Source organism: Nothoprocta perdicaria, unplaced genomic scaffold (assembly GCF_003342845.1).
Source record: "Nothoprocta perdicaria isolate Ctin4 unplaced genomic scaffold, notPer1 scaffold_66, whole genome shotgun sequence".
NCBI classification, from domain to species: domain Eukaryota; kingdom Metazoa; phylum Chordata; class Aves; order Tinamiformes; family Tinamidae; genus Nothoprocta; species Nothoprocta perdicaria.
This window is the reverse complement of record NW_020455932.1, coordinates 3,315,703-3,343,423: the sequence shown is the minus strand read 5'-3', so window position 1 is coordinate 3,343,423 and position 27,721 is coordinate 3,315,703. Positions and strand designations below refer to the sequence as shown.

Here is a 27,721-nt window from a genome sequence, read left to right as displayed (position 1 = left end):
ACGCCGCCTCACTGCGTCCCGGCGCTTCCTCCTCCAGGGGCAGGGCCCAGGCTGCAGAGGAAAAGGGGTTCGCTCCCAGAGCGGGCTGCTATCAGGGTGATCCGGGGTCAGGCCAAGTCCTGCGTCATGTACTGGAGACCCTCCTCAAGGCACTGGCGCCTGGGACCATCCCACAAACAGAATAAGCAGCAGTGAATCTTTTTTTTTTTTCCTAAGGAAAAGTGTATTTTTGTGAAAATAGACTTTATTATAATAAAATTTGATATTAAATAAAAACATACTATATCACCAACACCGTGGACACTGTGCTGGCATCATTCACATACCTCACATAACTGTCTCTCTTAAAACAAATACCCTATTGGAACATGCAAAGAAACACTGAAAAGGATAGAAACAATGTTGTACAAAACTCTCCGTGGCTTATAAAGGGATGTGTCTTAACTCAAGAAACACATCATATCATATGAAAATAGCTGCAAACTCTCCATCCCCAGCTCTACTCTCCAAATGCTCCAACTCAGGAGCAGCCCATTAAAACAGCCAAATAAAACCATGAAAGAGGCGGACCAAACCAAATAAATAAATAAATTGAAATTAATAGATAGATAGATAAATAAATAAATAAATAAGGCGGAGTCCCCAGCCAGCATGTGGTCAAGGTGAACCAGCCAACAGCAGCTTGCAACAGCCCACGCTTCACGTAGAAGTATCGGCCCCATCGAGGGCATCGCTCCTTCCTCCACGAGGCCCCCGGCGCTGAGCGCGGCTCAGGCAGTGTGGGATGCTCCTAGGCACAGCTGCGTATTTACAGGGTTACAGTACAAAGAACTCACTCGTCAGCCCAGAGACAGCAAAGGGGGTTCATGGGAACAGAAGAGTGCAAATGTTCTCTGAGGGAAGTGGAGTCAAGACAATCTCCTTTGGACCAGTGATACCGGGTGAGTAGCACAAGGGGGGCTTTTCCTAAGGGGCTTGGGTTTTGCTGGGAAAAGCCATTTAGCTAAAGTTACAGCCAGGATACCATTTTTTAAATTAAAATATTTACAGGGAAGGGGTGCATTGAGGGCTGCATGGAGCAGGACACACTACTGTGGAGGTAGCTGTATCCTAGAGCTGAGGCCTCACACCCCCCAGTGCCATGAAACTGTGTCCACAGACACTGCCTGTGCTGGGTGGGCTTTCAGCAGAGACCACGGCTTGCAGGCCCACCCAGGCGTTTTCTCTATTCAACATATACTCTTTCCCTATGAAAATACTYTAATAAGCTTATTGCAGAGGGCTTCTCCTGAATTTCCAGTGCCTGTGTGGGTTGCACAGACAACTTACAGAAAGCATCAAATCCCATGTTAATTCTTCTTACTGGACCCGAGTTTTTTGAAGAGCTTTTTTCCTTTGAAGAAGAAGCYTCTCTTCCTTTTACTCTGACCAGGTAAATCAGTGCATTTGAGAAGTGCCAGTGGTGCCTGCTCTGGACGCTGCTCGTCCATGAGAAGGCAGGAGGGTGGTACAGCAGGAGGAGTTGGCGAGAAGTCTCTCTGGTCAATAGACCCATCTGGATTGAACTAAGTAAGAAAAGAGACAACAAAAGAAAAACAGAAATATAGTTTAGAGACAAATAAGGATGTTATGTCAACATAAACCTCAACAAGAGAATCCCGCCTTCTCCCTGTCAGTCTGTGTGCAACTGCCGATTCGGTTAGGAAGCTTGCAAAGGATTTATCCCCCATCCAGACCCTGCCTGAGCTCAGACATTCCCAATTTTCTTCCACACTTTGGACTCAGAACAGTATAGCAGGAAAGTGCCCAGCCAGGACTTATTAAAAGCCATGGCTTCACAGCTGARGAAGTGATAGCTTGATCACCTCCTAAGAGGCAGGAGAGAAAGACACCAGCAGCTTTGTCACATGGATCCAGCAGACTACTCTGGAAATATCCAAGCAGTCCTGCTGGCTGCCAGAAGCCAGGGAGAAACCCGTGTGTTCCCAGTATGTAGTAAGACGGAAAACCAGCCTTTAGGAGGAAATAAAGAGCAGGGCTAGGCAACACCTTCATATGTTCAAGGAGGGAAGCTTACTTATAAGCCTAAGTTATCCAAATGGTCTAGAATATCACCTGGGATCCACAGTTCAAATGAGCCACTGTACCCCATTCCTTTTGGAAGAGCCTTCTGAAGTTGGAACATGGCCCTCACCTCAGCTCCTCCTTCACAGCAWGTTAGAGACAGGGCAGCCCCAGCAGCAGCCTTCTCCCTGAGAGCTGCTCTCACTGGCTTTAGCCACAGGGACAGCGGTCTGAACACGTGCGCCTTCCCAGGAAGCTGCAYGGCTTGCCAGGGAAGATGTCCTGGGTTGTGGGGTGTCAAAGAACCCTTGTCCCACTGTGTTCTCTTCCACACAGCTTTTCCCAAACAGCCTCAGTGTGCCACCAGAATAAACGGCCTTCTCAGCTTCCTGCTGTATATGCTGTCTTGTTACTGTCCAGACCACACCGTGGCAGGGGCTGCCGCTGTGCCGAGGGTTCTGCCTTGGCAGAAACATCACGGCCCTCCCTGGCTCTGTGCCTGGGGGCCACCAGGGCAGGGAGAGGCAAGTGCCTGGTGCCCACAGCTCTTCACCTGCAGCCCTGCACACGAGCTGCGCCCAGACGCACAGCAGCAGCCACGTGCGCTTCCCTGGCACGGAGGGACACGCTCCGGTCGGGGCCGCGTGCTGCTCCTCACAATCAAGCAGCTGCAGAGAGGTCACGTTGCTGTGACAGAGCCTAGCTTTATCCTCACTGCGGTCATTTCTTTGAATCTTCCTGGGGTTGAAAGCAAAGTGCAGCACTGCSTTACTACCCACTGCGCGTTCAGCACCCTATCCCCTATGTGGAGAAGGGCGCAAAAAGTAGCTATGATCTCTCTTCACCTCAAAGGCCACTTAGGTCTACTTCAGAGGCAGTCATTTCATTCTTTTTAGGAAAAAAAAAAAAAGTAATTCTGGTTTTATAGGGGGAAAAAAGTAATTTTCTAATTAAAAGTAGTTAATACAAGATAAGCAGGAACCTCTAGAAAGACAGCTCAAAGCCACAGTTGGTGCAATATGTATGAAATTAAAATCAATCTTGAGCAGCTCAGAATAAAGCACTTAGAAAATACTCTGGTTTTGTGTGGAACCTCTCTCCTCCCAATTCCAGACAGCTGAGGGTCAACAAATTACTTTAAAATTACCCAAGCAGCAGTGTCACCAGACTGCTTCTTGCCTAAGGCTTTGGACTACTCAGACATCTCTCCTCTTCACAGCGACCAGGATGGTGGCTGATTTTTCCTAATCCTGTCCTCTATTTCCACCTGGCAGTCTTGTCCTCACTCTTTCAGAAGACTTGTATGTTTCTCCAGGTGTGCAGTGCTCCTGTGTCTGCCCTGCCTGCTAGGGACAGGCTGGCCGTGCAGCCTGGCCCTGGCGGGTGCACGCTCTGCATGCACGCTGCAGTCCTCCAGCAGAGCTGCGTTACCTGCAGCAATGCCCGCAGCTCCCTGCAGCACTGCCACACCACAACTGCCACTTCTGCTCGGCACAACATTGGSGCTGGTGGCACAGGTACTAGACAAGTCTGGGAATTCTGGAAATAAAGCCGGTAATGAGCCATTTTCAGTCAGCAATGGAAGATTTATGGAGGTAGAAAGAAAAAGTCAGATACGGGCTAATTTGGGTTAGGTATTTTGCAAAAGATAAGAAACCCTGGGCATGGGTCCAGGTGCTATTCATGCATTATGCAACATCCTTGGATAAAATGCACGGAAGCACCAAGTTAACATCAGAAGGGCTCTCGCCAGCGTGCAGTGAGGGATCTCCCCAGGGAACTCTCCCTGCAGCAACGTTGGGCCCCGGGCCCCTGGCTCAGCAGCCCCGCAGGACGCGGGAGGGGTGCGAAGGGTCCCGCACGGGCAGCGTGGCCGAGGCCCTGCGTCCACACACTGCTGCAAACCAACCCTCTGGCAAAGGGGGGAAGCCTGAGGGCAAATCTGAAGCGGCCCAGCAGAACTGCTACAATTCCTCCTTTAGAGAGGCATGAAAACTGCATGGAAAACGAGATGCAGGAAAACGAGACCAAATCACAAAGGTTGCAATTATTTACCGTGATAGGGATACCACAGTATTAACATTGCTACCAAGCAGCCAAAAGTAAATAACCAGTAGTTTTCTATCTCTGTGGTTGCAAGCCCCTCTGATTCCAAGCTGTAGTACATGATGCCCAGCAGATTTCCACACGCGCAGGCACCCTCACACATAAACTTGTACAGATATTCTCAGAGGTTGCTGTACGACAGCAGAAAAGCAACAGAACCAGGTCACAGATTCATCTGGTAAGAGACAAATGATATTAAAATTAGGGTTTCTTCCCTAGCGAAAAAAAATAATGCTCTGGCAAGATCCTGATAACAGCTCTTATGGTTTACAAACAGAAGATCATGTTTTGGGAGGGGGTTTCAGTGCTTCCTCAGGTATTATTATTATTATTTGCAAAGTTTAAGAATAACAGAGTGCTTGAAGGTAAGAAAAACACACGTCTCCCACCCCTTTCCCCAAAAGCAGGGGTCTCACCCCCCACCCCTGAAGCTGTTAAGTGCTGTCAGACAGAACAATTATCCACACAGGGTCAGTTTTAGGGACTAAACCTAAACACCCAGAACACCTGCACCCCATTCACAGTCCCCAAAACCGCCAGATGATTGTTCCAAACAGTTGCACTTCATGTGCTGAACAGACTGTGGTTTCTCTGTAACGGAGACCCAGTTTGGCAGGCAAAGATCTGCCTTGAGGTGACCTGCGGCTGGACTTGCTAGCGGAGCCCCAAGCCAGACAGTCAAACTAGAGGCAAGAAGAGGAGTGAACTGCAGGAGCAGGAGCCTTCAACGTGCTAGGCTAGGTGGGAGATGAAGAGGTCTTCTCACACGAACTTACATGGTTGCTCTCTCTCTCTATGTATCATTCATATCTATCACTGGACTCTTCTCTTCCTCATTCTCTGAAGAAAATAACCGCCAGGGGTGCATAATATAGGCAGAAATAAATACATGAAATCAATTAGAATTGAATACTTTCTAAAGGTGCTTTACAATCAGTCTTTGAGATAAACTGCATATTACTGATGCAAAAATATTCATTCCAAAGTCACAGCTTTAAAACGACTGCTTTGTGTTAGTGAACATGAGTGTTTCGGTGCCCTCGCTTGCGATCATAACTTCTTGGATAGTCCTCTTTGGGCTGCATCTTTCATCGTTCAGCTTAATCCCCAAGTGCTGCTACTTTGAAATTTAAATCTCTTCTTCGTTTCCGGTTTCCAGCATTTTAAGACATACAAATCATTCTGACCCACCACYCTTTCCCAGGTCAATTTGGAAAGTGAGCTGCCCCTTTCATAGGTCTTTGACAAAACAGCAGGGGGAAGGGAGTGGGAAGAAAACAAATTGGGTTGAAATTTTAAATCCAAGAAGTTACAAGCGATTTGAAAATCACTCATGATCATGCTGGAGAAGCTTAAGATTAGAGCTAACCTTGGTACAGCCCAAAGCTCTGCCATGACATCATGGTGCACACACATGCTCCTTGACTGGTTAGGTCTCAGGCTGGGGTTAGTAACTTTGATGGAAGAGCACTTCTCATGCTGTCTTTCAGAAGATCCCAGCAGCACTTCTCCGCAGGCTGCCATGCATTTTTGCTTTTGCTGATGTTCTGCACACCCCAACTGCTGACAAATGCCCCCCTCCCCTTAGAAAACAGCAGCAGCAAAGGTGAGAACTCATCCCTCTCCAGCAAGCCATTCACCCCCGTGTCGTGCCTAGATATGCCAGCAGCACACTCTACCTAGCAAGCTCCTAAACTCTACACAAGTGGGTATGGTCCCTGGAGTCTGGAAAATTCCAGACATAGCTGTACTGCTGTCAGTAGAGTGTCAGGGCTGGCTCTTAAAATTGTTTTGTTTTTGTTTTTTGTTTTTAAACAGAAGGACATATTCCTCCTGCTTTACCCATCAGATGTTCTCCTTAGGGCTCAGGAAGCTGTAACAGAGCCCCAGATAAAGGGGGATCAGGTTCTGCTTCCCTTTGGCATTCACTAAACATAGTTAAATCTAGTTAACTAACACAGGCTTGGTTAAAAGGGGGCAATGATACCCTTCTCATGTGGAGGCTGTTTAGACAGACTTGGATTGCAAAGCACAAGGAGGCAGGACTACACATTGCTAAGTTAGAATCACTCAGGGGAAACATCCAGGTGCAGTAAAGCAGCAGCAAGAGGGGCTGAGCGTGGGAGCCTGGCATTACACACAACTGGGCACCAAGACGGGGTGGGGAAAGAGAAGTCAGGCCTAGAGAGTGGACATGGATTCCCACTGAAATAAAATGGGCTTAATGATCAACAACCAAATTCTCCAAGTCTTCAGACTTCACAGACTACAAAGAAGCTCACGGATCAGTCAAGACGAGAACCACCAAATTGATCCTGACCTAAGAGAGAGCTTCCTGCTCTGCAGGTTCCAAGAGCCAAGGTGAGTGGGGGCTCTGTGGACCTCTGGCAGAGGCAGGGGGAGACAAATGGAAAGAACTGAAGGACAGGCAAGCTTGGAACAAGGGATATCCAGGCCAAACGGATGCATCTCGGGGGAACGGTCCCCCTTTTCCTGAATGCCGGAGCAGTGGAGAGGGCAGAGGCAAGGGGAGCTGCAGTAACCTGTGGAGTAGGGAGCAGGAGCAGCTCRTGCTCCCCATGCAGAAGCAGGTGAGACAGGGTCTTCTTAACCAGGAGGGCCYGGGACACTGCTGCGGGACACGGCCAAACTGGCACCACAGTTTCTTTACCAAGGAACCRGCAGAGAGGAATGCAAAGATGTATAATTCAAGTAGGGGTAGATTTGCAGTGCATGTGATCCTGTTAAAAACTCTTCTGGGTTTCCCTTTTCCTCATTTCATTGAATACCATTTACTAAACCACATGCTTCACATTTGCAAGTGGCAGGACCAACTTGTTGCCCTAGAGCTTGGCTCAATTTCCCAAGATTTTCCAGGAGAATGCAGGCTTGCCATGGAAGAGTGACTCCTGACATGCGAAATGGGTCATTTTGTTGCCAGTCAGTCCTGGAGAAAAGGGCTAGATCTTTAATAAGTTGAATTCTAACAGTTATAATTGTACCACTACAGGTCTCCTTGGGCACCCTCTGCTCTGATAAATGTGCAATTTGAGAAGAGTAAATCATGTTGAGAAGGAAACTGGAGGAGGAGTTCCACTCTGAAAACCTGTTTCTATCAAGAAGTTAGACTTGCGAAACCTCAGGGCCTTAGTTAAACTCTGTGGTGCCATAGCATGGACCTGGGGTGCCCCAGCGTGGACCATCCCTTACAAGCTAAGAGCAAAGGGACCGCTAGCAAAGGTCCTAGACAGGWAAGCACAAGGCACTGCCAGGTTTGGAAGAGGATCCACAAAACTATCTGTGAATTTTCTGTCCAATTCAGGCCTGTCATGTTCTTTCCATAGGAAGGCACAGAGGCTGCACCCACAAAGCTCAAAATACCTGGAAGAGACAAGGCTGCCTGAAGGAGGTATCTGAAGGAGGTCAGGAAGCACTTAAATACAGAAAGATGGGAGGCAAGTACAGAGAAAAGCAGAGGCTGAGCATGAAAAGCAAGAGAAAAGGTGCAGACAGCAGAAAAGCGAGGGTGACAGCAGCAGGAAGCTCTGCARTGGAGGATTCAGGGCCACATATTCGCTTAAAGACCAGCTTGGAGCCAAGCTGGACCTGCTGTTCGACATTTCTTTGGATCTGGCATCATTTGACTGTGTCAATAACTTTGCAAGAAAACCTGACGGTTGAAAGATGAGTACTTATGAGCCACGATCAAGCTGGGACCTCCCTGCATCCCACTCTCCGCAACAACATAGCATGGAGGTCCAGCAGTGATCAGTGATGTYGGCTTGTATGTAAAGAATTTGCTGGTGGGACCTCAGAAACTTTTTGATCACCTCACCACAAGGAGGCTTGAGGCCCCAGCAAATTGTTGCTTCACGTTTTTTCTTGCATTATAGGTAAGTCCTTAACAAGAGCTCCTCGCTCTCCTATCTAAACCTGTGAGCTTTCACCCAGCTGCATGCAGTATTTGAAACGGTTCTGGCAGATGCAGCATGCTGCATGGCCCCCTGCTCTGCAGGCCCCAGCCACGTCACAGCTTAGCTGTCTGTACTGCACAGGGTCACGCCAACTCACCTGGCTCTCAGCACTATGTGGAAGAGTCTCCTTCTCTTTTGAATGAAGTTCCTCGGTTGTGCCTTCTTCCAAAGTTACGGCTTCCAAGAAGTTGGACGGGACGAGCCCTCTCTGTTGGTTCAATTCTCCCTGCAGGATCAACAATCAATTCCCACATCAGGTTTTCTGGCTCACCAAGACAGATAAAGGTGCAGCCCCACAGAGAGGGCTAAAGCCTGAGAGAATCTAGGGCCCAAGCACACATTCATGGTGGAAGGATCTTCAGCAAATTTCACCTGCATCCTTGCTTAGTTGTGGAACAATTTAGAACACAAAAAGCAATCAGAAGCAGAGTACAGCAGCAGAAGATGACAACAGGCAATGATAAATGTATTGCAAAATGCAGACCACTTAGTTCACAGAATCACAGAATCCTTAAGGTTGGAAGGGACCTCCAGAGGTCATCTACACCAACCACCTGCACACGCAGGGTCACCTAGAGCAGGTAGCACAGGCTGCGTCCAAGCAGGTTTTGAAGATCTCCAGAGGAGACTCCCCAACCTCTCTGGGCAGCCTGTTCCAGGGCTCTGTCACCCTCACTGTTAAGAACTTTCTCCTTAAAAGTTCCTGTGGAACTTTTGGTGCTTCAGAAACTTCTTAGTTCTAAATTACTAACTCTATTCACACTCTACAAATTCAAAAAAAAAAATCACTGATAAGCTGGAAGCAACTAGAACTAGATTGTGGCACAGACTGACTAAGGGCCTTTGCTKTGCCTTGATCTTTCTTTTGTCTTTTTCTATCTTTCTTTTCTGTTTTGTTTAAAGACTGAGGTATTACTGGTACAATTGTCCTGTAGCATTCTCTCTACTCACACTGACATCTCGAGAATACAAACCAGCTTTGCAGTTTCTCTTTAAAAATCTGTCTCCAGTCCATCCACAAGTGATTGGGTGATAAAAACCAACTTTATTGACTTCTTTCACAGTATTGCATCAAACAAGACATTCACAATAATCCCTCCAGACTTCACTTGGAGGTGAAACTCAACTGCTTTCTTTCCAGGAAAAGATGGTTGATCCAAGAACTAAGAATCCTGCACAACATAGCTCACTGGCAGGCAGAGCCCCCAGGTATCCACAGGAAATTAAACTGATAAAAGTTGACATGCTGAAATGTGGTGGGATAAGGGTTGGCACTTTTTTTTTTTCTCTTACATTTCTCCTGCCCTGGATAATTCCCATGTGTCAGAGACCCTGGTAACAAATCTGCTCGTAGCAATTGCTGACGCAGCTGATACATGTGCAGTAAGATGCATCCGAGGGTTCAGGATCCCTACAGTGAAGTTATGTAAAGGAGAAAAAAMCAACCAAACAAAAACCCTCAGAATGGTTTGAATATTGGATTTAGAAGAGGAGACTGCAACAAACAACCTGCCCTGCAGTAAGTGGCAATATGCTCACTTGTTCCACAAACAGAATATTCATCCCCTCACTTCTGCTCTTTTGCCASTAGATGGACTCCAACTACTCCAGATGCAGCACCTGGATCTTCCTGACACTGGCACTTACGTAATAGAATCCGTCATCATCCATAGATCCAAACACCGTGATGATATCCCCTGCACTGAAAGTCAGTTCAGCCTACAAAAAAAAAAAAGCAAGAGAATAATTACAGGAGGGGCAATGTCTGGAATTTCTCATCAGAAACACAAGTTTAGCCAGGACTGCTTGCAAGATCTCACTGTGAGCAAGAGAAGCCACCGTGTTGGGATTTGCAGGCCCAGGATGCAGAATAGGATGTTCAGTGGGACATTATGAAATGCAGTGCAAAGCATTTCACAAGTTAAGAGCAAAGCCTCACTCCCAAAACAAYTTAGATCAAGCACTAAAATGATGCCTACCACCTGTCCAGGAAAGGCGTTTTGAACACAACCTGATCAGGCACCAGAAATACCTTATGTTTCTCCAAGTACCACACACAATCCCCTTCCCTTCACACGAGACTATTCTGCCTGCTATGCTCAGGCATCAGAGACTAGCAGGAACCCACACAAAACAGAGAGACTTGGCCTGAGAAAAGAACACTACTGCCCAAGCAAACAACCCTTCCCCAACAGATCCATCCATCCCTGCTGTCAACCCTGCCTGCACTCCACGGAGCATAAGATCCAGGCCAAAGCATCCAATGAATGAGACCCCTCAGTTATGCTGAGGCAGCTTTTCTAGGAYAGAAAGGGTGAGTTTGCAAAGAGGCAGAACAAAGAGGTACTGGACAAGTCCCACCTCAGCCAGTCTGGCTTTACAGGGACTTAACAAAATCACAGAAGTGTTGGCTGGAACAAACCTCTAGAGATCTTTGGGCAGGTCTTATAGTTGGTCTCTAATGATTAGTTTCTCTCCCGAGGTGACAGGTTCCTACTGCCGGACATGAATTACTCAGTTCCAGCGGAAAGAAGCTTCTAGGGAAGTTCCTTCACAGAACTGCCTGGGGGCAGCTCGCAAACAGCAGCTGCAGCTTGCAGAGCAAAACAAGGTGACCAGATTTTCTGGCAGTGTGAGCAGGAGGGCATTTCCAGCAGTGCAACAGAACTGCAGCGGCTTGTCTCAATAATTTGAGCTCCATTCACTGGGAAGGTGAAAACAGGGCATGTTTTTATTTAGGTAACCTTACAGAAAAGATTCCTTCCCAGTTCTGATGGGTTGAAGAATAAAGGAAGCTGGAAAACAGCCTAAGCTTCTACTAGAGCTACAGGAAAATACTTTGGAGAACACGAGTTGGCTTTTCGAGTGGTTTAACTGAGATACATAYGCTGAAAATAATTAGGAATATACACGTTTCATGTTCTTCACAGGTAACTGAACACACCAGAAAATGCATGAAAGAACATACAAACAAACCCTGTGTTTCATAACTTTAGCCAATTCCTTCCATCAGTGGTTTTTTTGAGTTTTTACTCTGTAGGTTATGACCGAGGCACTAAGTGTCATAGGATAAAATAAGAGGGAAAAAAAAGAGAGTGAGAGAAAGAAATCTGGGAGAGGAATGAGCAGCTGGTGGTTACCTCTACATCTGCATTTGGAGAGCTCTCCTTGGGGTTGTAGTCAAACACAGCCACCATACTGCGAGCAGGGAGCAGTTCAGCTTCAAAATCCTGCCGCTTATGTTCTGCAGGTCACAAATAAAACAGAATAACTTGAGCGGGGAATTCTGCGAGAAAATTCTGAGTCAGAGCAAATCCTTCACTGTTCTTATCCTGTATCACAGGATATATCCAGCATCCAGACACACCCGGAAAGCAGTTTTTTGCTCTCTTGCATGGATTTACAAGCACCAGACTTGGGATATCTTCCTGCTCCAGCACCATGGTGTCCTGCCTGTGCTGAAGAATCACCCACCCAGCAACAGTCTCCTGCCAACCCTTAGCTCTGACGGGCCTCGGAGGGACATTTCTTGTCCTTTCAGGCACCACTATATTACTGAGCTACAAAATCTATCCTCCAAGTGCCAGGGGAGAAGCAAGAGCACAAAACCACGCCAACCAGCGACCTGGCCACAGAAGCACTGAGCTGAGACAGACAGATGGAGGGAGGACCTTGAAGACCACAGAAAGCTCTTTTGTATCACAACTACCTGCTTGCTGGGCTTTGTTGCCACAGGCAGTCTACAAAAGAAAAAGTTTGGCACTACAGAAAGTACAAATTGTCCAGTCCTTCATCTTATGGATTTAATCCTTGCATCAGGCTAAAACTGGGTGGGCTGGGGAGGGGTTTGTAAGGGGTTCTTAGGGGGAAGCAAGGTTTCCCTTAGGAATGGGGTTGGTGTTTCCTGACCCCAAGGGATGACTGTGCACCTAAGCAGAGAGCACAGAAAAAAAAGAAAAAAAAAAAAAAAAAAAAAAAAAAAAAAAAACCCACCAAAAAAACTCTTCCATTTCACCCTGTAAGTGATCTTAGATTTCAAGGACTGTGGCATTAAATCAGCAAGAGACCTCCCTGAGCAAAACCTCTGTCTGCAGAGGTTTAGCCAAAAGCCACCGCACCCCCTGCTAAACTGCATGAGCCAAAGCCCTCTATTTCTTCCAATGCTTTAGAGGACTACAGGGTCTTGCCTTGGCCCTTAGCCTCAGGCCAGGACCACAAAGCACTCGTGTGTCTTAYGATCACGTCTATGTAACATGCCTTTCTCAAACAGCAAGGAGCAATTCGTACCTGAATGAGATTTGTACTTCTCCTGTTTATTCAGCTCTGTTAGGGGAAGCAAACACATTGTCAGTGAACACACAGTTCATCTCTCAACAACGCAGGCATCAGACAAGCCAGAAGCAACAATAAAAAGAACAAAGACCAAAGTAGCAAACAACAAACGTAAACCATTCATGCAACTCAAAGTCTGTGCCAGTTACCATGACTTAGGGACCTAACAGGAAGTAGAGGTCAAGCTCCAAAACTATAGAAGACATCGTTATCCTCAAAAACTTCTAACAGTGGAGCCAGGTTTGTGCTATGGAGCAAGGCCGCTTGACCAAAAAGGATGGGGTCTCTTCCCACTTCCTAGCAGGGACAAACACCTGAGGGCCTGGGAAGCAAGTAGGGAAAATTCAATGCACTCTGCAATCCTACTGCCAAAATCATAGAGGAAGCGGCGGGCGACACAGACCTTTCTTGGAGCGTCTGGGTTTTGGAGGAGGGACGGTTTGGCGGCGTGGAGGTGGAGAAAATGTGCCATTTCCTTAATAAAATCCAAAAAAAGCAAATAAATAGACAAGAGAAACAGACAGTGAACGGAAAGTGAGAAGCCTCTTGAAGAGTGAACAGGCAACAGAGCAGCACGACACGCTTCCCCTGGGAAGCAGGGGCTGTGGCAAAGGCCCAATCTCCATCTCTCATACGGGGGCTCAGATGTGGCATGATCCACATGTCACATGTGTCATTTCTGTCCTAATACACATAAATCCACAGTATGTTTATGCCCATCAGTAATACCACAGCGTACACCAGACAATTTCTTTACTTCCCTGCATTTTACCTTTCAGCAGCATAAGGGTAAACGAAAACCTTACACCATCAACATCTGAAAAATGCCATAGGAAACACGCCCTGCCTAATCACTCAGGTGGGAAACGCGGTCTCTCATTCAAGCTTCTGCACAGAGCAGAGCCAATATTGATTTCAGACCAGGTTGCTCAGGGGTTTGTCTGGTTGGGTCATGAAAACCTCCATGGACACAAATTCTCATCCTTCTTTGGTCTCTATTTCAACACTTAACAATCCCCACAGGAAGAGATCTGCTCTAGTCAAAACACCTCTGTGTCTAGTCATAAAACACAGGAATAAATGAATTTCAATTTAATTCTCTCCTCCTCCTGCTACAAAGCACTATAAACTGTCCCCACCTCAAAGCTCGTTGCTCGTGCACGCTGCAGAGCTCTACAGCCAGATGCCCGAGAGTGCCCCTGAGTTCATGAGCAATGAGAGGAGAGCAGCTCAAGGCCAATCCCTCCACAGCACTCCTTGGTTATGAGACCGTAATACAGCTCTACACAGGCAGCAGGAAAAACCCACCTGATCATTTTCAAAATTTTCAAATTTTCAAAACCCGCCTGGTCATTTTCAGATCCACTATATTTCACAAAATCTCAGAGCTATYCAACTCCTTTATGCTTCTGAAAGCAGGCAGCAGGGCAAAGTACAGGCGGCCTTTCATGTTTCCCCAGGGCAAGGGCCACCACAGGCATCTAGCCACCAGTGGAGACTCTTGGATATACACAGGAGAAACGAGTCAAGTGTGGAAAAAGCCTCGTTCAAAACTTCTTCCTGGACATTAGCGCAGGAGAGGGACACGAATCTACCAGAAATCACATAGCCACAAAGCACATGACTTGACAGCACTGCTGAGGTTTGCCTCGTTTCAGGGAAGAAACAGCTGGCAAGAGCACAGCACGCATGTRAAGGAGATACAGTACCTACACTCTCCATCGGCGTGTCTGCAACAAGGAATCCTTGCTTTAAGAGCTGCCTCTTGACTTCGTTATTCTCCACCTGGACTTCAGATACCATGTTGCAGGGGATGTAGCCTTCCCTTCCTGCACATTCACCCCTGTAAAAGCCATCAGCATCCTTGTCTCCACACACCTGCAAGGAAAAAGAAAGGCCCGAGACCAGGTTATGCTACACGGACCAAATGTAGAGAAACAGAATAGAAGGAGGAAGCTAAGGAAACTCCCCAAATAAAGGAGTTCTGCATCCAAGTTTCAGCTGTCTCTGGAACATGAGATGGCTCCATACGCAGATGATGTTCGTCAAAGTATGTTCTTACCTTGAGGATCTGACCCTCCTTAAATGGGAGTTCCTCTTCCGCCGCATCAGGATTAGGAGACATAGAAACAGGATCATAGTCAAAGAGGGCCACAAATATCCTAATGGCATCATCTTCAACAGCGGTTTCTGAAGCCACGATCCTTGGAGGTCCTGTGTGTAGGCAGGGATATACCCGAGAGAATATTAACACCATTTCCCGGGTATCCCTGACTTGCCKACCAGCCTCTCCCAGGAAATTTCCAACAGCCTCCCTTTCTCCTGCTGCCTCCTTTCCCCTTTGCCCGCTTACCTGGACTAGAGAGCAAAGGTTTCTGCATTTGGCTTCTTCTTACGCTCCTGCTCCTCCTTCTGCTGGGAGCCTGCCAGGCGGCTGAGCCAGGCAGCTCCTGGCCCCTAGGCTCTTTATGACCAGAYGCCTGTAACAGGAACGACCAGAGAGTTAGTAGCAGCCTCCGCCTTCCAACCCGGGTGAACACCGCTCAGCCCATAGGCACTCCACAAAAGAGCAGCGCATCCAAATGCAACATTCCTCTTCGGGGACACTCTAGAGCCGAAAACACCACGGGAGTCGGAAAACAGACCCAAACAAATACGAGCAGGCACCTTGCCAGAAACACGTGACGAGCATGAGGAAGCAGGAAAGGGCATTTCAAGGGGAGGCAATGACATTACAGTCATTGTCCACACAGAGCTTTCACAAATCACTAGGAGTTTTCATTTGGGTACCAGCCTCCTGCCATAGGGAGGAAGACCCAGTGTGAAAAGGAATACTGCATCGGTGACACTCGGCCTTTTAGCAGGAAAAGCAGAAGCAGCTCATACGAGAAAAGCCACAGAGCAGCACAGAACTATGGACGCTCCCAGATATTCTTCTGGACAATCCTAGAGGACAGTCCCTTCTCTGAACAACACTGAACAAAGCAAGATACAGGCAGGCCGGGGAAGCAGAAGGAAAGCTAACGCCACTACAAGCTGCTTCAAAGCCAGAATAGGAAAAGTCACCCAACCCTTTTGTGCAAGGAGGTGCTACGTATCCCCTTCCAAGGATGGTCAAGCCTCCTTCTCCGGCCAGGTGACTTACAGTCCAACTCCCAGCCCTGCTCCTCAGAGCTGCTCTCACACCTCAGCACTTCCTTATCCCGGCAGAGGAATCGCAGGCGACTGCTCGGAGACCCAGCCCACTCCATACCCTGTTCTTCAACCATCTCCCGGCTGGTCAGGTCCCTTCTGCCCCCAACGTGGGCAACCTCAGACTGACTGGAACAATCGCTCCACTCGCCCTGGCAGCTCGGAGATCCTTCTGCTCTGCCATCTGGCCATGGCCTGCTCTCCGGGGGCGATGCGCAGATCGAATCCTGCTCATCTTCTGAGTCATATTCAATATCTATTTCCAGGCTCTTGGGGCTGGAGCAGTGCGCTGCCACCACAGGAGCTGCTGCAAGACCTGAAAGTGCTGCCTTCCTAGGTTTGTTTCGTGAGGCGCCCTGTCTGGCGCGACTGAAGGCATCGAAGGCCTCCTTGCCAGCAGCACTGCTCACAATGTTCAGATCTTCCCTGACGCTGGGAGCTCGGTACAGGCCGCTTCCCATCTGGCTGCAGTTGCCCAGCCGACTGCAGTGCTCGGTGAAATCGCTCTGCTTCTTCCTACCCATCTCGGGCCGACTCCGGCTCCTCTCTCTGTGATTATTTCCCYTCTTCTTGCTCCGAGAGGGACTTGCCCCACTCACAGACCTCAGATCGCTCTCCTGGTAGGCCCAGGTCCAGCTTGGCCTTTTGGGGTTGCCGGCGAGCTGCCCAAAGGCAGGGATCTCCTGGTCAGCATCCCCTCCGCTCTCCCTCACAGCGGGTTCCGCCTGCGGAGCCTGAGCGGGCAGAGCTGGGGAGTCATCCCTGCCGCCTGGCTTTAGAAATGGCTCCTGGGGGCCAACCGGCTTCTCTGTCATCCCTGCACGGCGAGTAGGTCTTTCCACGGATTTCTGAGGCTCTGCCTTTTCATCCAGAACACACTTCTCATCTTCATCTTCCTCCTCATCCTCAGTCACTTCTGGGATGCTAAACAACTTTTTGCTGTGGTTCTTCTGAAGCGGGAGCTCTARTATCCTCTCCAGAATCTCCTCATCGCTGTCTGTATCACAAAGATCCATCTGCACCCAGCCCCCGAGAAAAGCCACAGCCAGGACAAGCAAAGGAAAAAAGAGAGGAAATAAACATTAAAAAGAGAGACAACGTTACAGCCGATTCCCTCCCAGCAGAGCAGGATGGAGCGGAGACTGTGGTCTGCAGAGAAGCAAGGGTAGGAAGCAAAAGGCAGCAATGATTCTTCTGGCAAGATGAGCTAGCAATGCAGTGAAAGCGAGAAAGACCAATGCATGGAGCAGCTCTCCCAGCCTCTCCCTCTGCACTCACTACCTCTGCAGCGCCTTTTATCCTGCCCAGTGCACTGCCCGCAGCTTCAGCATCCTGGCTCGGGATGATGGGGCAGGACCAGCACAGTTCCTCCACAGCTGCTCACCGGGTATTAAGGATGATTAAAKGTTCCTCCCTCCAGAAGGAACAACGTATAGACACCACCCAGCTCGTGCTCACACCAGGACCCCACTGTCCTCCCTCATCCTTCCGTGTCCTTGCACCGCACCAGAAGGAGGTGGCAGCAGCCCCCACTGGAGACGCTGCTGCTGTGGGAGGCCCTTCCCCAGTCCCTTCTGGGCTGCCAAGACCCACTTGCTGCTTGCAGATCCAGGTGAACACAGAGCGGCCATGAACAAACACGAAACTCATTCACCTCAAAGGACTGCAACGGACTTGTACCCCACTTGCAGCTATTCCACTTACAAGGTAAGAGCCTACAAAAAATTCTTCCAGAAAACACTGTTCCACTTTCAAGTTTGTCTTCTACCAACAGGAAAACTTATGTTTTTTCTCTTGCTAAATTAACAGCAAAAAATTCCAAAGAACGGAGGTCCCCTGACTCTCCAGAGACCTGTCTCGGGGCCACCCCACCCTCCCCTCCAACATGAGCCTCCCAAGCAGTAACCTGGGGCTGCTGCCCCATTTTACATCAGCTGCCACTACAGGAAGACTTTGGTTCTCTTACCTTTATATATCCTTCAGACACTCTTAGGCAGCTACTGTACCTTTAGCTTCCTGTTTTTCCAGGCTAACAAAGTCCAGGTTCCTCAAACTTTATTCACGGGACATGTCCTCTGCGCCCTGGCTATCTTGTTAGGCCTCCACTTCCAGACAGTCATATGCAGAATTTATCAATGAAACTACAAAACGCATGCAGTCAGACCAATTTTAGCCACCTACAAAGCTGTGTGCTTTGCTGGATTTTTTTTTTATTATTTAATAAGTGGTTTCTAGCAAGTTACGAGTGCATTTCGGCAAATTTGACTTCTATACTGAAACAAATGGATCCAAGGATTCCGTAAAGTGATGAAAAACCCACTGCTGTGTGCTTGGAAGGGAGAAGGACAGTAAACCTCTATAATGTCAGGGGGACACGGGACTGCCGACCATTCATAATCAGGGAGAAAGTCACTAGCAACATATTTCACAGAATGGTTTTCAATGAGCACTCCTTCATCCCTTCATCCCACACCTCCTGAAGGCTTCAGCTGGGGAGACTTGACATAATCCCAGCTGTGCCCAGGCAGGCCGGGCCCCTCCTGCTGGCGGCTCCCCTCTCGCCACAAAAGCAGAACAGGGAACTCGGRACCAGGGAGGCTCCTGCCCTCGGGTGCCCTTCACCCCAGGCAGCACCTGCTGTCACACCGGGCTCCTCGCTCCCTCAAGCGTTCAGGGCCAGGGCACAAAGCAAGACTCTGGCACATAAAGAAAAAAGACTTTGCTCAAGTCACCAGGGTACACGTAATTTTTTCCCCCTAGGAAAAAAAAAAATGGCCAAGACAATAAGATATCTGTGGAAAAATGACCGTTCTCATCATCTTATTTTAGTTTTTTCTCCCAGGGAAACTGAGCTTCTTTCCTATATTTTTCCAGCACAATCCCAACAACCACACCTCCTTTCTGGTACATCCTTCCTGGGCAGATTCAGCAGCTCCAGCTGGAGAAGGAGGCCTCTCCTTGGGCTCCCAACACACTGTACTGCAAATCCAACCTCTCCACCAGGGCAGCAAAAATCCATTTCACAAAGGGAAAAGAAGGGGCAGCAAATTCACCCCCGATTCATCTCACCTTCTGCTGCTGATCTATTAATGCTCAACAGGGCCACCCTCCCTGTGCTGCAGGGCAGCAGCCACACACAGCAGCACCAGGGAATTACAGCTGCTCTTGGAGCACACAGAAGGAGCTGGCACAATCTTGTGCGATGCAACCAGGTCGTATTTCCTACACATCTTTCCAAATTCTTATTCAACTGTTATACTTCCTCCTACACACACAAGTGCTATAATTTACATGGTCACGTACCACTTTCCAGGCGTGCAGTTTTAAGCAAACTTCCTGTTGCAGCTGCGTTATAATACACTAGCTTTAACTGTCTGAACTTGTAGCACAAATGACCATGTTCACTCACATTTCAACTTAATCAGCACTTCCTCACTACACCACTTCTGTACAATTGAGCACCAAGGTGTAAACAGAATAGTTTACCCTGCTATGTGTATTCAGCAGGACTATTACATGTTAGTTTTACACTGGAAGGGAGGGTGGGTTGACAGAGGCTCGTACAGATGGCTGAACTTCACAGATATGATCACTGTTTGTATCTATATTAAGAATTAGATCAATGGCATTGATTTCTCAGTCTGGGTTCTGTAATGTGAACTTAAGTTCACATTACATTCTGTGTTTTTCCAGATAATTAAGCCCTCGACACACTTATTACATCTAAATACCTTCCCCTCGCACAAGGAACTTGCGTTTTTACTGGCTTAAGACAACACCGGGAGGTAAAGCAGAGCGGGCAGGAGGCAGGCAGGCCCCTCGCTGAGAGTGCTGGGCTCACACAGGCACCTTCTCCTGCAAGCTGATGACATGGAATGGTTGCACTGGCGCTCCCCACAAGCACTGCTCTGCCAGCAATTACCTTTTCCCCATTTTCCTGGTAACAGGACTCTCTGGCATTCCATTTCTTCTCTTCCAGCGCTTCTGAAGACAGCTCCTCTTCTTCCTCCTCTTCCAAAATATCTGAGAGATCAGAACTGCGGTTGTGCTCAGCAAAAAGGGCCAGCTGACGCCTTCCCATTTCAGACATTTTCTCTTCTTGCTATTGAAAAGCAGAACAGATTTTCAGCAATGCAAACTCAGACCTCTAGGCTCTCTCTGTTTCAGCAACAGAAGAGCAGCCATTCCACCTTCTCTCTCTAGTATACACACAGCTGAAGTGTGTGAGATAGAGAAAAACACTCAGTGCAGGGTCTCACAGGCCTGTGATGCACACACACACACCCCTCTACCTGTCAGGCTGACTTTATAGCCTGCAGGAGAAGAACAGTGTGCCCAAGATCGTGAAACCTATCTGCAGCTCAGTGTTGTCAGATCCAATTCACATCCCTCCCTGGACAGCAATTCAAGGGTAAAACAAACCTCTCTCTTCACTCTAGACACTATTCCAGAGTCTCCTCTGGAGATTTCTTTCATCACCTCCTTGACAGGAGACACTCTTGGGAATTCCTGGCAGACGCTCTCGCTTGTGCTTGGGTCTTGGGAAGTGCTCTCTGCTCCTTCAGCCTGGCTGGAGGAGGGCAGAGGCTCCGGACTCAAGTGCTTCTCCCTCGCTTCTGTTTCAGGACTGGGTCCTTTCGGTGACTCCTCCACAGAGCACGCATGGCAGGTCTCCATACGTATCTTTCGACTGCTGTTGGACTGACTTTCCAGCTCTGGTGCTCTGGTCACAGAGAGCTCCGTCTGCAAAAGAAACCAAAAATGTTCATTAGCAGGAAAAAAAAGGTATTTGCTACAGAGCCTTTCCTCTGCCCTCTCCTGCGTGCTCTACTTCTGCTCCTCTCTGAAGGATCTATGAATGACAACATGAGAAGTTCAAGCACTGTCTCCTTGCAATCATCTCTTAGGCCAATTATGCCAGTCTGCCCTGGGACTTTGCTTCGTCCCCCATCTAGCCCCTTCTTGACATGGGACAATGAGACTTGGGGAAGACGCCGAATGGAAAGGTCCTTCACTCCTCTTCACACCCCACTTTCTGATAGGAACACCATGTACCTTGGGCCTCTTGGCATATGAAGACTTCTGCATTCAATTTGTAGCCAGGAAGGCTGGTCACTTAYGGAATGAATTCCTCCCTGCCAGTAGCTGCGAGGGGACACACAGCCTTTCCACAGCAGCATCACGGTGTGCACCACATTGTGGGTCACGTTGCCATATGGGGCTCACAGAAGCCACAGAAGCATATCGGCAATAACTAGTTTTAAAGCAACAAGGACAAGATGAGCCCAACATGTGTAATTAGGCCAGTTCCCGCCTCAGGAATCCCAAAAGAATGTCCTAAGTACCAGCTTTCAGCTTGAGCTGGAGGTGAGGACACAACCCCAGCACTCATTGAAGCTGGTGAAGAAAATGAGAATTTATTAATGGAGAATTTACATACAACTACACAGATCGGTGGTTTGGTTATGTAGTAGGACCAAAGAAATTTCAAATTGTGATCTCCTTCCTAGAAGTGTTTGTCTTTGACGATSATTCAACTCAGTCTGGTGTTTAGGGAAACCTGTGGGAGATGGAAGAATGGAATCCCAAGGTGTGAAGAAGGAAAGGCAGGTGGTTCTTTATCAACCATCTCTTTCTTTAAAAAGGTGGTCACCTCTACTGCATTTTGCACTGCAGCATGACCTCTACTTACCAGACACTCAAAATATTTACAGGATGGAGCCTCTGGAGATTTAGACAGCGCAGTCTAAATTCCTCATGACCTTAGGTTAAAGGCAGGCAATCTAGATCTAGGTTTAGGTCTAGATGCATAATCTGACCATTAGACTCTTTCCACCATTTCYCTTTCTTGACGTAGAATGAAGAGAGACATGTCAAGAAAGAAGGTAATTTGTCTCCCAGAAGCTCCCATTTTTCTCCACTRACTACAAAGGAGGCAGAAGGACCTGCCCGTATGCAGCCGTTTACCCTAGACATCTAAATGCCAAGCAAATGAATCACAACTGAGGTGCCATGGACAGCAAATGAGCGAGAGAGGCTCCRTTAATTACCAGAAGTCACCCTGTCCTTTTCTCCAAATCCACATCTTTGCAAACTCACAATGCCATCACTAACAAAGTCGCACCAGATTTAATGGACTGAAGTACTCCTCYGAGTTCCCTGTCACTGCCATGTCAACAGAGGAGTGATTCCTCCAGAGTACTGGGCAATGCTGGACTAAGATTGACATCATCATCAGGAGAAACATCCTTTTCATCTTCTAGCTCTGCTGAATTCTTGCTTTTTTGATCCTATTTTTGCTCTGCTTGCACACATGCGACTAAGCAGCAAGGTTCATCTGYTTCACCTTGCTCTAGCTACACAAGAGCAGTCAATGCTCCCTGTCGGGTTTGTCAGCTGCTGAAGACAGCCCTAAGGGGACGAAATAACACAACTGGAGAGAGGCAGCCAACRGGTTTTCACTCCATTTCCCCAGATGATCTAATTCTTCTTCCCAGCACACATGGTTCGGGGTGAACAATGCAAGAACTTACCTGTGCTTCCATTCCTTCACCTGGGCCTTTCAATTCTGCTTCCCCTGGATATAGAGGCTCTGTGTCCTCGCTTGGGAGCCCTGTGCTGCCAGCTTGCTGAGGAAGGACAGACAGTTTGTCTGGTGCCGTGTCTGAACCCTTTGAGGAAGTGCCTGAAACCTGCACCAAGGAACCACTGGGAGAGGAGGGGTTTTGCTGTGAAGAGCCTTTCTCTAGCAGAGATTGTGCTGAGTCATCACAGCTTGAGGCAAGATCAGTCAATTTGGCATCTGAACCATCAGGGGGAATTTTCTGTCGCAGGAGGAGCGGAGCTCTCTGGTGTGTGGGTGGTTTGCGCGCAGGCAGAGAACCCCTGGATTCTCCAAAGGACAGCCTAGAGGTAAAACTGGTAGAAACAGCAGAATCTGAAGGTGAAGAATGACGAGAGGCTCTCAGCAAGACTGAGGAGATCTGAGCTGGAACTGAATCCACTGACTCCCCATACAGAGACATTGTTCTCACAGAAACCTCCCGGCACACCTGGAACATCTGCAGCTGGGACAGGTCCACCAGGATGCTCCCGGCTGTTGGAGACGTAACTTCTATTGCCTGCAAAGAACCAAGAAGCACTTCTGTATCATGCACAGCTCATGCCTTCTGGAAACRGCACCAATTCCCAAATTCAAGGTTTACAAGTGTCCCCAAAGCTCTTCACAAAAGCAATGCAGGATTCCAACCCTTCTAGACAATATTGGGGAAGCAAAAAGAAGTGAAGAGAACTTGTTAACATAATCACTTGAGAAACATGGATATTCTGTAAGACTATATTCCRGTTTACTCCAGTTTCTATTCTTGTTCCCTACACTTAAAAGGCCATCCCATCTCTTTTGTCATGGCAAAACTTGGTAGATCCCTTCCTTTTGTACTGCATAGAGGAAAGGTATTTCCCTGATAAGCAGGAAAACACCCAGCAGAGCATCACTCTTCTGCCCGGTACTCCCTTACACGGCTGTGGCTTGCCTCTCTCAYGGGCGAGGGCACAATGTCACATTGGCCTGCAGGCCAATTTCCATATAAAACATCCTTGAAGCTACTAGTATTGGACATTGGGTTGTCCACACACACTCCCCTTTACCTGCTCTGGATTTAGGAATGGGCTGGAGAACTGCACCTCACTCGTCAGCCCAGGGCCAGTCCCCAGGASGGGGCAAGGCTGTGTAATGGGATCACTGCTTTCCAGGGAAAGTACTGGTACTGCCTCCTCCCGGCACACTTACTGGATCACAGATCAATCCTGAAACTTTATGGAGTCTCTTCTGACACTATCCTTTCCCTTGTGGAGAGCAAAGCTCGGTGCACTGCTCAGCAACCTCCATGCCTCATTCTCTAACAGAAATATTGAGCTCCTGGCCAACCAGTTGATCCCTCAAGATCCCTTTTTCTTTGGATTATCAGCTGCGAAGGAGGAAGGACTCATGTTTAAATGTGTATGTTCATGCTCAGTGAAACTGTTTAGTCAACAGTAGTGAGACACTACTAGGTGCCAAAGAACTCAAAATCAATTAGCATGCTCAATGAGGAAGAGGGAATTTGTACAGACTAAACTAGGACTGTGTTACCCACGGACCCAAGGACTATGTTTGGGCTGGATGGAGACACTGACTCCAGCGTGCTGAGGGAGAGCACGGAAGCAGCCAGGGCAGGAAATACAACACTAATGGGATCCCTATGAACACAGCGTCAAATGTCACACTGGCATGGAAAGCAGAGACCAAATTCTTAAGACACTATCAATGAGCAAGCAGTTCATTGAGTAAATAGGTTGGGAGTCCTCAAGAAGATACGGAATTTGCCTTGCTACAGGATCCAGTTCAAAATCCTACAGAAATTCTACAAAAAGAAATAACAAATGAGTAGTAAAACATGGGGTTACTAATAGGATATTGTAAAATTGCTTTAGCTCTCGGTAGCAATTCTGTGGTTTTGGCTCTTCTATCATCAGTGAATTTAGACTAAATAATTATCAAGGCATATAGTCTTTCTGGTACATACATAGCCTGGAGGATCACTTCTATGGGGAGAAGGTTCCACATTCCATATGGTAGTTYGTTTATCTCCCCTATGGACACCAGCATGAACCAGCTCTGGCATAACATCCGTATTCTCCAGTTCGGATCAGCCCTACACTGTCGACCTGCAGTCCCAGCCTCCATCCCGCACGCAACGACACGTTTATTCAAAACGTCCTCTCGCGGGAAAAAGCCAATTGCTTTTTAGAGCGTGATTTTGTCTTCCTTTCTACCTTACAAAGGCAGAAAGCCAGGGTCCCTCAGCTAGGCCCCAGGAGCACCCCAATGAGCACCCCCACATCAGCACATGCCTTGGCTGCCGCACACGGACACCGGCTCTCTCTGCCCGCGCGCCGTGCCCAGCACTGGCCTCGAGCCCCGCACGCACGGGCTCGCTCGGCGCGGTACCTTCTGCCCGTCCGCGTACACGGCGTAGCCCGTCACCCGCACTCCGTTTGAGGATCCCTCTGCGTCAATAGTGACAGGCAACCAGCTGATAACCAGGATACCAGGGGAAGGACCAGGTTCCACTTGGACATCCAGAGGAGCATCAGGAGTACCTGCAACAGATGGGRGTTTCATTCTTTTTGCCTCACTGCTGCATGATGCCAAACCAAAGCTTAGCTGGTAGCAAACAGCAAACTCTTACACCACATTTGCCACTGCAGGACTGCACTGGAAAAGTTAGGATAGTCTTGGAAAATGGCAGATAAAACCAGAGCAAGCAAGGTGGTCTTGTTCTGTGAACGTTTTAATGCACAGAAAAGACAACTTTGCAAAAGGAGCTGAAGCCAAGATGCAGCAACCCTTAAAGCAGGGTGAGGGAAGGTCATGGCAAACTATATACTCCACTGCCTGAGAGGCATGCTGCTCATATCAGCACAGGGGATGTTCTCCCAGAGCAAATGAAAATAAAGATAATAATTTTTTGAAATAAGAAAAAAAAAAAAACCAAGACTAAACAGTGCAACATCTCCCTCTTTGGACCTAACAAACCTCGCTTCCCTTTGCTCCACGGCCTCAGAGCAAAATAAGGGCAGAGCTCAGTGCCCCCAGCGCTCGCGCAGAGCRGCGGCAGGCACGAGCGCTCCGATACCTGCTCGCGGGGTGCTGAAGTGGATCACAGCCGAGTTCTGCTCCTGCCCCTCCGGCAGCTCCTCCCAGGGCGTTTTCATGGGCCGGGCCTCCAGCTTGGCAACGTACTGGGTGCTGGGCTGCARGTTGCGGAAGGTGTACCAGTACACCCCGGGTTTGGTTACGTCGCATTCCTCCCCATTGAGATACACGGCGTGGTTGTAATTGCTGTTGCACGGAAGCCACATGAGCTCTGCAGAGGTGGCCGTGACRCTTCTCACTTTCAGCATAGTTGGTGCCACACAGAGATGTTGCCCCACAAAGAAAGTGCACCGCAGTCTGTCAGAATGGCCTTGCTCTGTCACGCTCTGCACAGACACACGGTAAGACTTGGTCTTTAAATCCAGCTTTTCAATCACTGCTTTGGTCTGAAAGCCACTCTTCACGTTTTGACGTAGCTCTTCATCCACATAGATGTTGTAGCTCTGTATGTCTGGGCAGCCAGCTGGTAACAGCGGTGGCTCCCAGCCTACCACTATGCTTCTGGCAAGCTGCTTGATCAAAGTCAATTTTCTTGGATAAGGCACTGCTGTGTGACTAACAGGCTCCTCCTGGTCTCCTTCTGCTCTACTGGTCAGTGGGCTGATGCTACTCTCTTCAATGGAGTAATCACTCTTATCTCCACTGCTGGTACTTGCACTGACAAAACTTTTCTCCTGGTACGAACTTTGGGTGAGATCGTTCAGCTCCGAAGGCAGAAATGTCATGAGGTCATCATCTGAAACTCGCTCAACAAAATTGGAGGGGACCAGCCCTCGCCGGCCGTCCATCAGCTCCCCTAAACAGAAAACAGGAAACCTGTTACCGCTGAAACTGCCTTTCAGCCTCCGCACCATCTATCAAGATRAGGTGGCATCATCTATGCCAGGTCACGACTGCAGTGGAGTCATGAATCAAAGTGCCTCTGGGAGGCTATCCCTGGACAAGGCTGCTCCATTTCCAACGATCCTAGCTACATCCCAACGGCCACAGGGAGAAAACTCACTTCTCCACACATTTGCAGAGGCAACTAACCGGACAGTGTTTTGAGTAATCAGATTAAGGTTGTTTCCTTCTTCATTATCCCATTGTTCCTGATCCTAGGTCTTTTACTAATTTAAATGTCTTTTATTCTAACCTTCCCGAACTATGCAGACTTTCAGCATGTCTCTTCTCCCAGCCACACAGATTTTTTTGCTTTTGTAGTACTCAAGAAATTCCATCTTTCCAGCTCTGTATTCATCTTTGGCCTTCTTTTTAGCTCCCTCCATTGTGATGTAGCTGCTGGAATAAAGGTGTCTAGAAAGAAACCATGAAGATGACAGATACCACAGAACTCGTGGTATGTGCAAGATCCATCAGATCAGCATTAAACGTGCAGTGCTTAAGCACTGCACATACTCTCCCCTTTCAAACTCCACCTACATCAAATCAACTGAGAGCAAGGATAGCAAGAAATGTTAATAAAGAATAACCTTTTTCATTCTTCAAGTAACAAAGAAATAACCAAGAAGCTTCGAAATACAAGGAGCAAGCCAGAGCAGTGAGAGAACAAGCAAAGTAACATGCCATGCATTTGACTCAGCTCGTGCAAAGCACCCAAGTAAGCTATGAGCTTAGCCCATAAAAATTTAGCACGGCAGCTCCACAAGGAAGTTTTATTACAAATTTGCAGGCCACAATTCACAGTTTCAATTACAGCTGCCTATTAATCAAGCAGGACCAAGTTTTCAAAGGTGTCAAGAGACATGCACTGCAGGACACCAAACAGGACAAAGGCTTTTTTGGCTGTTTAGCTCAAGCCCTGCTCTGCCTCAAAGAGCAGGAGGCATTTGAGACCATCACGTGTCTTCAGGCTATGGCTCACGACGCAGCCTATGGAAAGMGGGAATGCAGAAGGGGCCTATGGACTGAACATTGCTTCTCTCCACGGCTAGGGAGGGACATGTGCATGGAACCTGGAGTTCAACCGAAAGTGAACTSAATTCACCAGGCCAGGATGTCATTTCTTAGATTTAACTAATCATTACATAAACRAACCCTTTTCCAACATAATCTGCTCTCTCTTCCAACAAAATATCCTTGGATACAAAAGCTTTATCKAGTAATTTTAAGCTAAACGAAATTTCTCTCTGATTTTTCAAGGAGATCAGATCTCCACAGCAGCTGAGTCACACGCCATTCCACTCAAGCGCACCTTCGAAGAAGCCATCCTCATCCATGTCTCCATAGATGTAAATGTACTCTCCAGCAATGAGSGGAAGCTCAGCCTCGGGGTTTTCATTAGGTCCATCAAAAGGATTGTAGCTGAAATAGTTACAGGAAGAAAACTTACTTTGTACGGTAACTTGTAACAACA

The 27,721-nt window shown here is 48.1% G+C and overlaps 1 protein-coding gene across 3 annotated transcripts in view; it reads right to left on the bottom strand.

Annotated features, from left to right (window-relative positions):
• Nucleotides 1-449: 449 nt before the first annotated feature.
• Nucleotides 450-27,721, bottom strand: part of TSPOAP1 (TSPO associated protein 1) — a 41,443-nt gene continuing 14,171 nt past the window's right edge. Inside the window, exons 7-23 of one of the 3 annotated variants that reach the window (XM_026050130.1) lie at nt 27,560-27,669; nt 25,346-26,161; nt 24,658-24,809; nt 22,202-22,789; nt 20,091-20,411; nt 19,591-19,770; nt 15,548-16,684; nt 14,830-14,956; nt 14,539-14,690; nt 14,186-14,354; nt 12,880-12,951; nt 12,432-12,467; nt 11,285-11,388; nt 9,792-9,863; nt 8,242-8,370; nt 4,947-5,010; nt 1,513-1,565 (exon numbers count right to left, since the gene is read on the bottom strand). In XM_026050130.1, the coding sequence (XP_025905915.1) occupies nt 4,984-5,010; nt 8,242-8,370; nt 9,792-9,863; nt 11,285-11,388; nt 12,432-12,467; nt 12,880-12,951; nt 14,186-14,354; nt 14,539-14,690; nt 14,830-14,956; nt 15,548-16,684; nt 19,591-19,770; nt 20,091-20,411; nt 22,202-22,789; nt 24,658-24,809; nt 25,346-26,161; nt 27,560-27,669 (4,192 nt within the window). In that variant the 3' untranslated portion in view covers nt 1,513-1,565; nt 4,947-4,983. Of the gene's footprint in view, nt 1,566-4,946; nt 5,011-8,241; nt 8,371-9,791; nt 9,864-11,284; nt 11,389-12,431; nt 12,468-12,879; nt 12,952-14,185; nt 14,355-14,538; nt 14,691-14,829; nt 14,957-15,547; nt 16,685-19,590; nt 19,771-20,090; nt 20,412-22,201; nt 22,790-24,657; nt 24,810-25,345; nt 26,162-27,559; nt 27,670-27,721 lie in introns of all 3 variants that reach the window. The other 2 variants (XM_026050129.1, XM_026050128.1) reach the window with 2 other exon arrangements.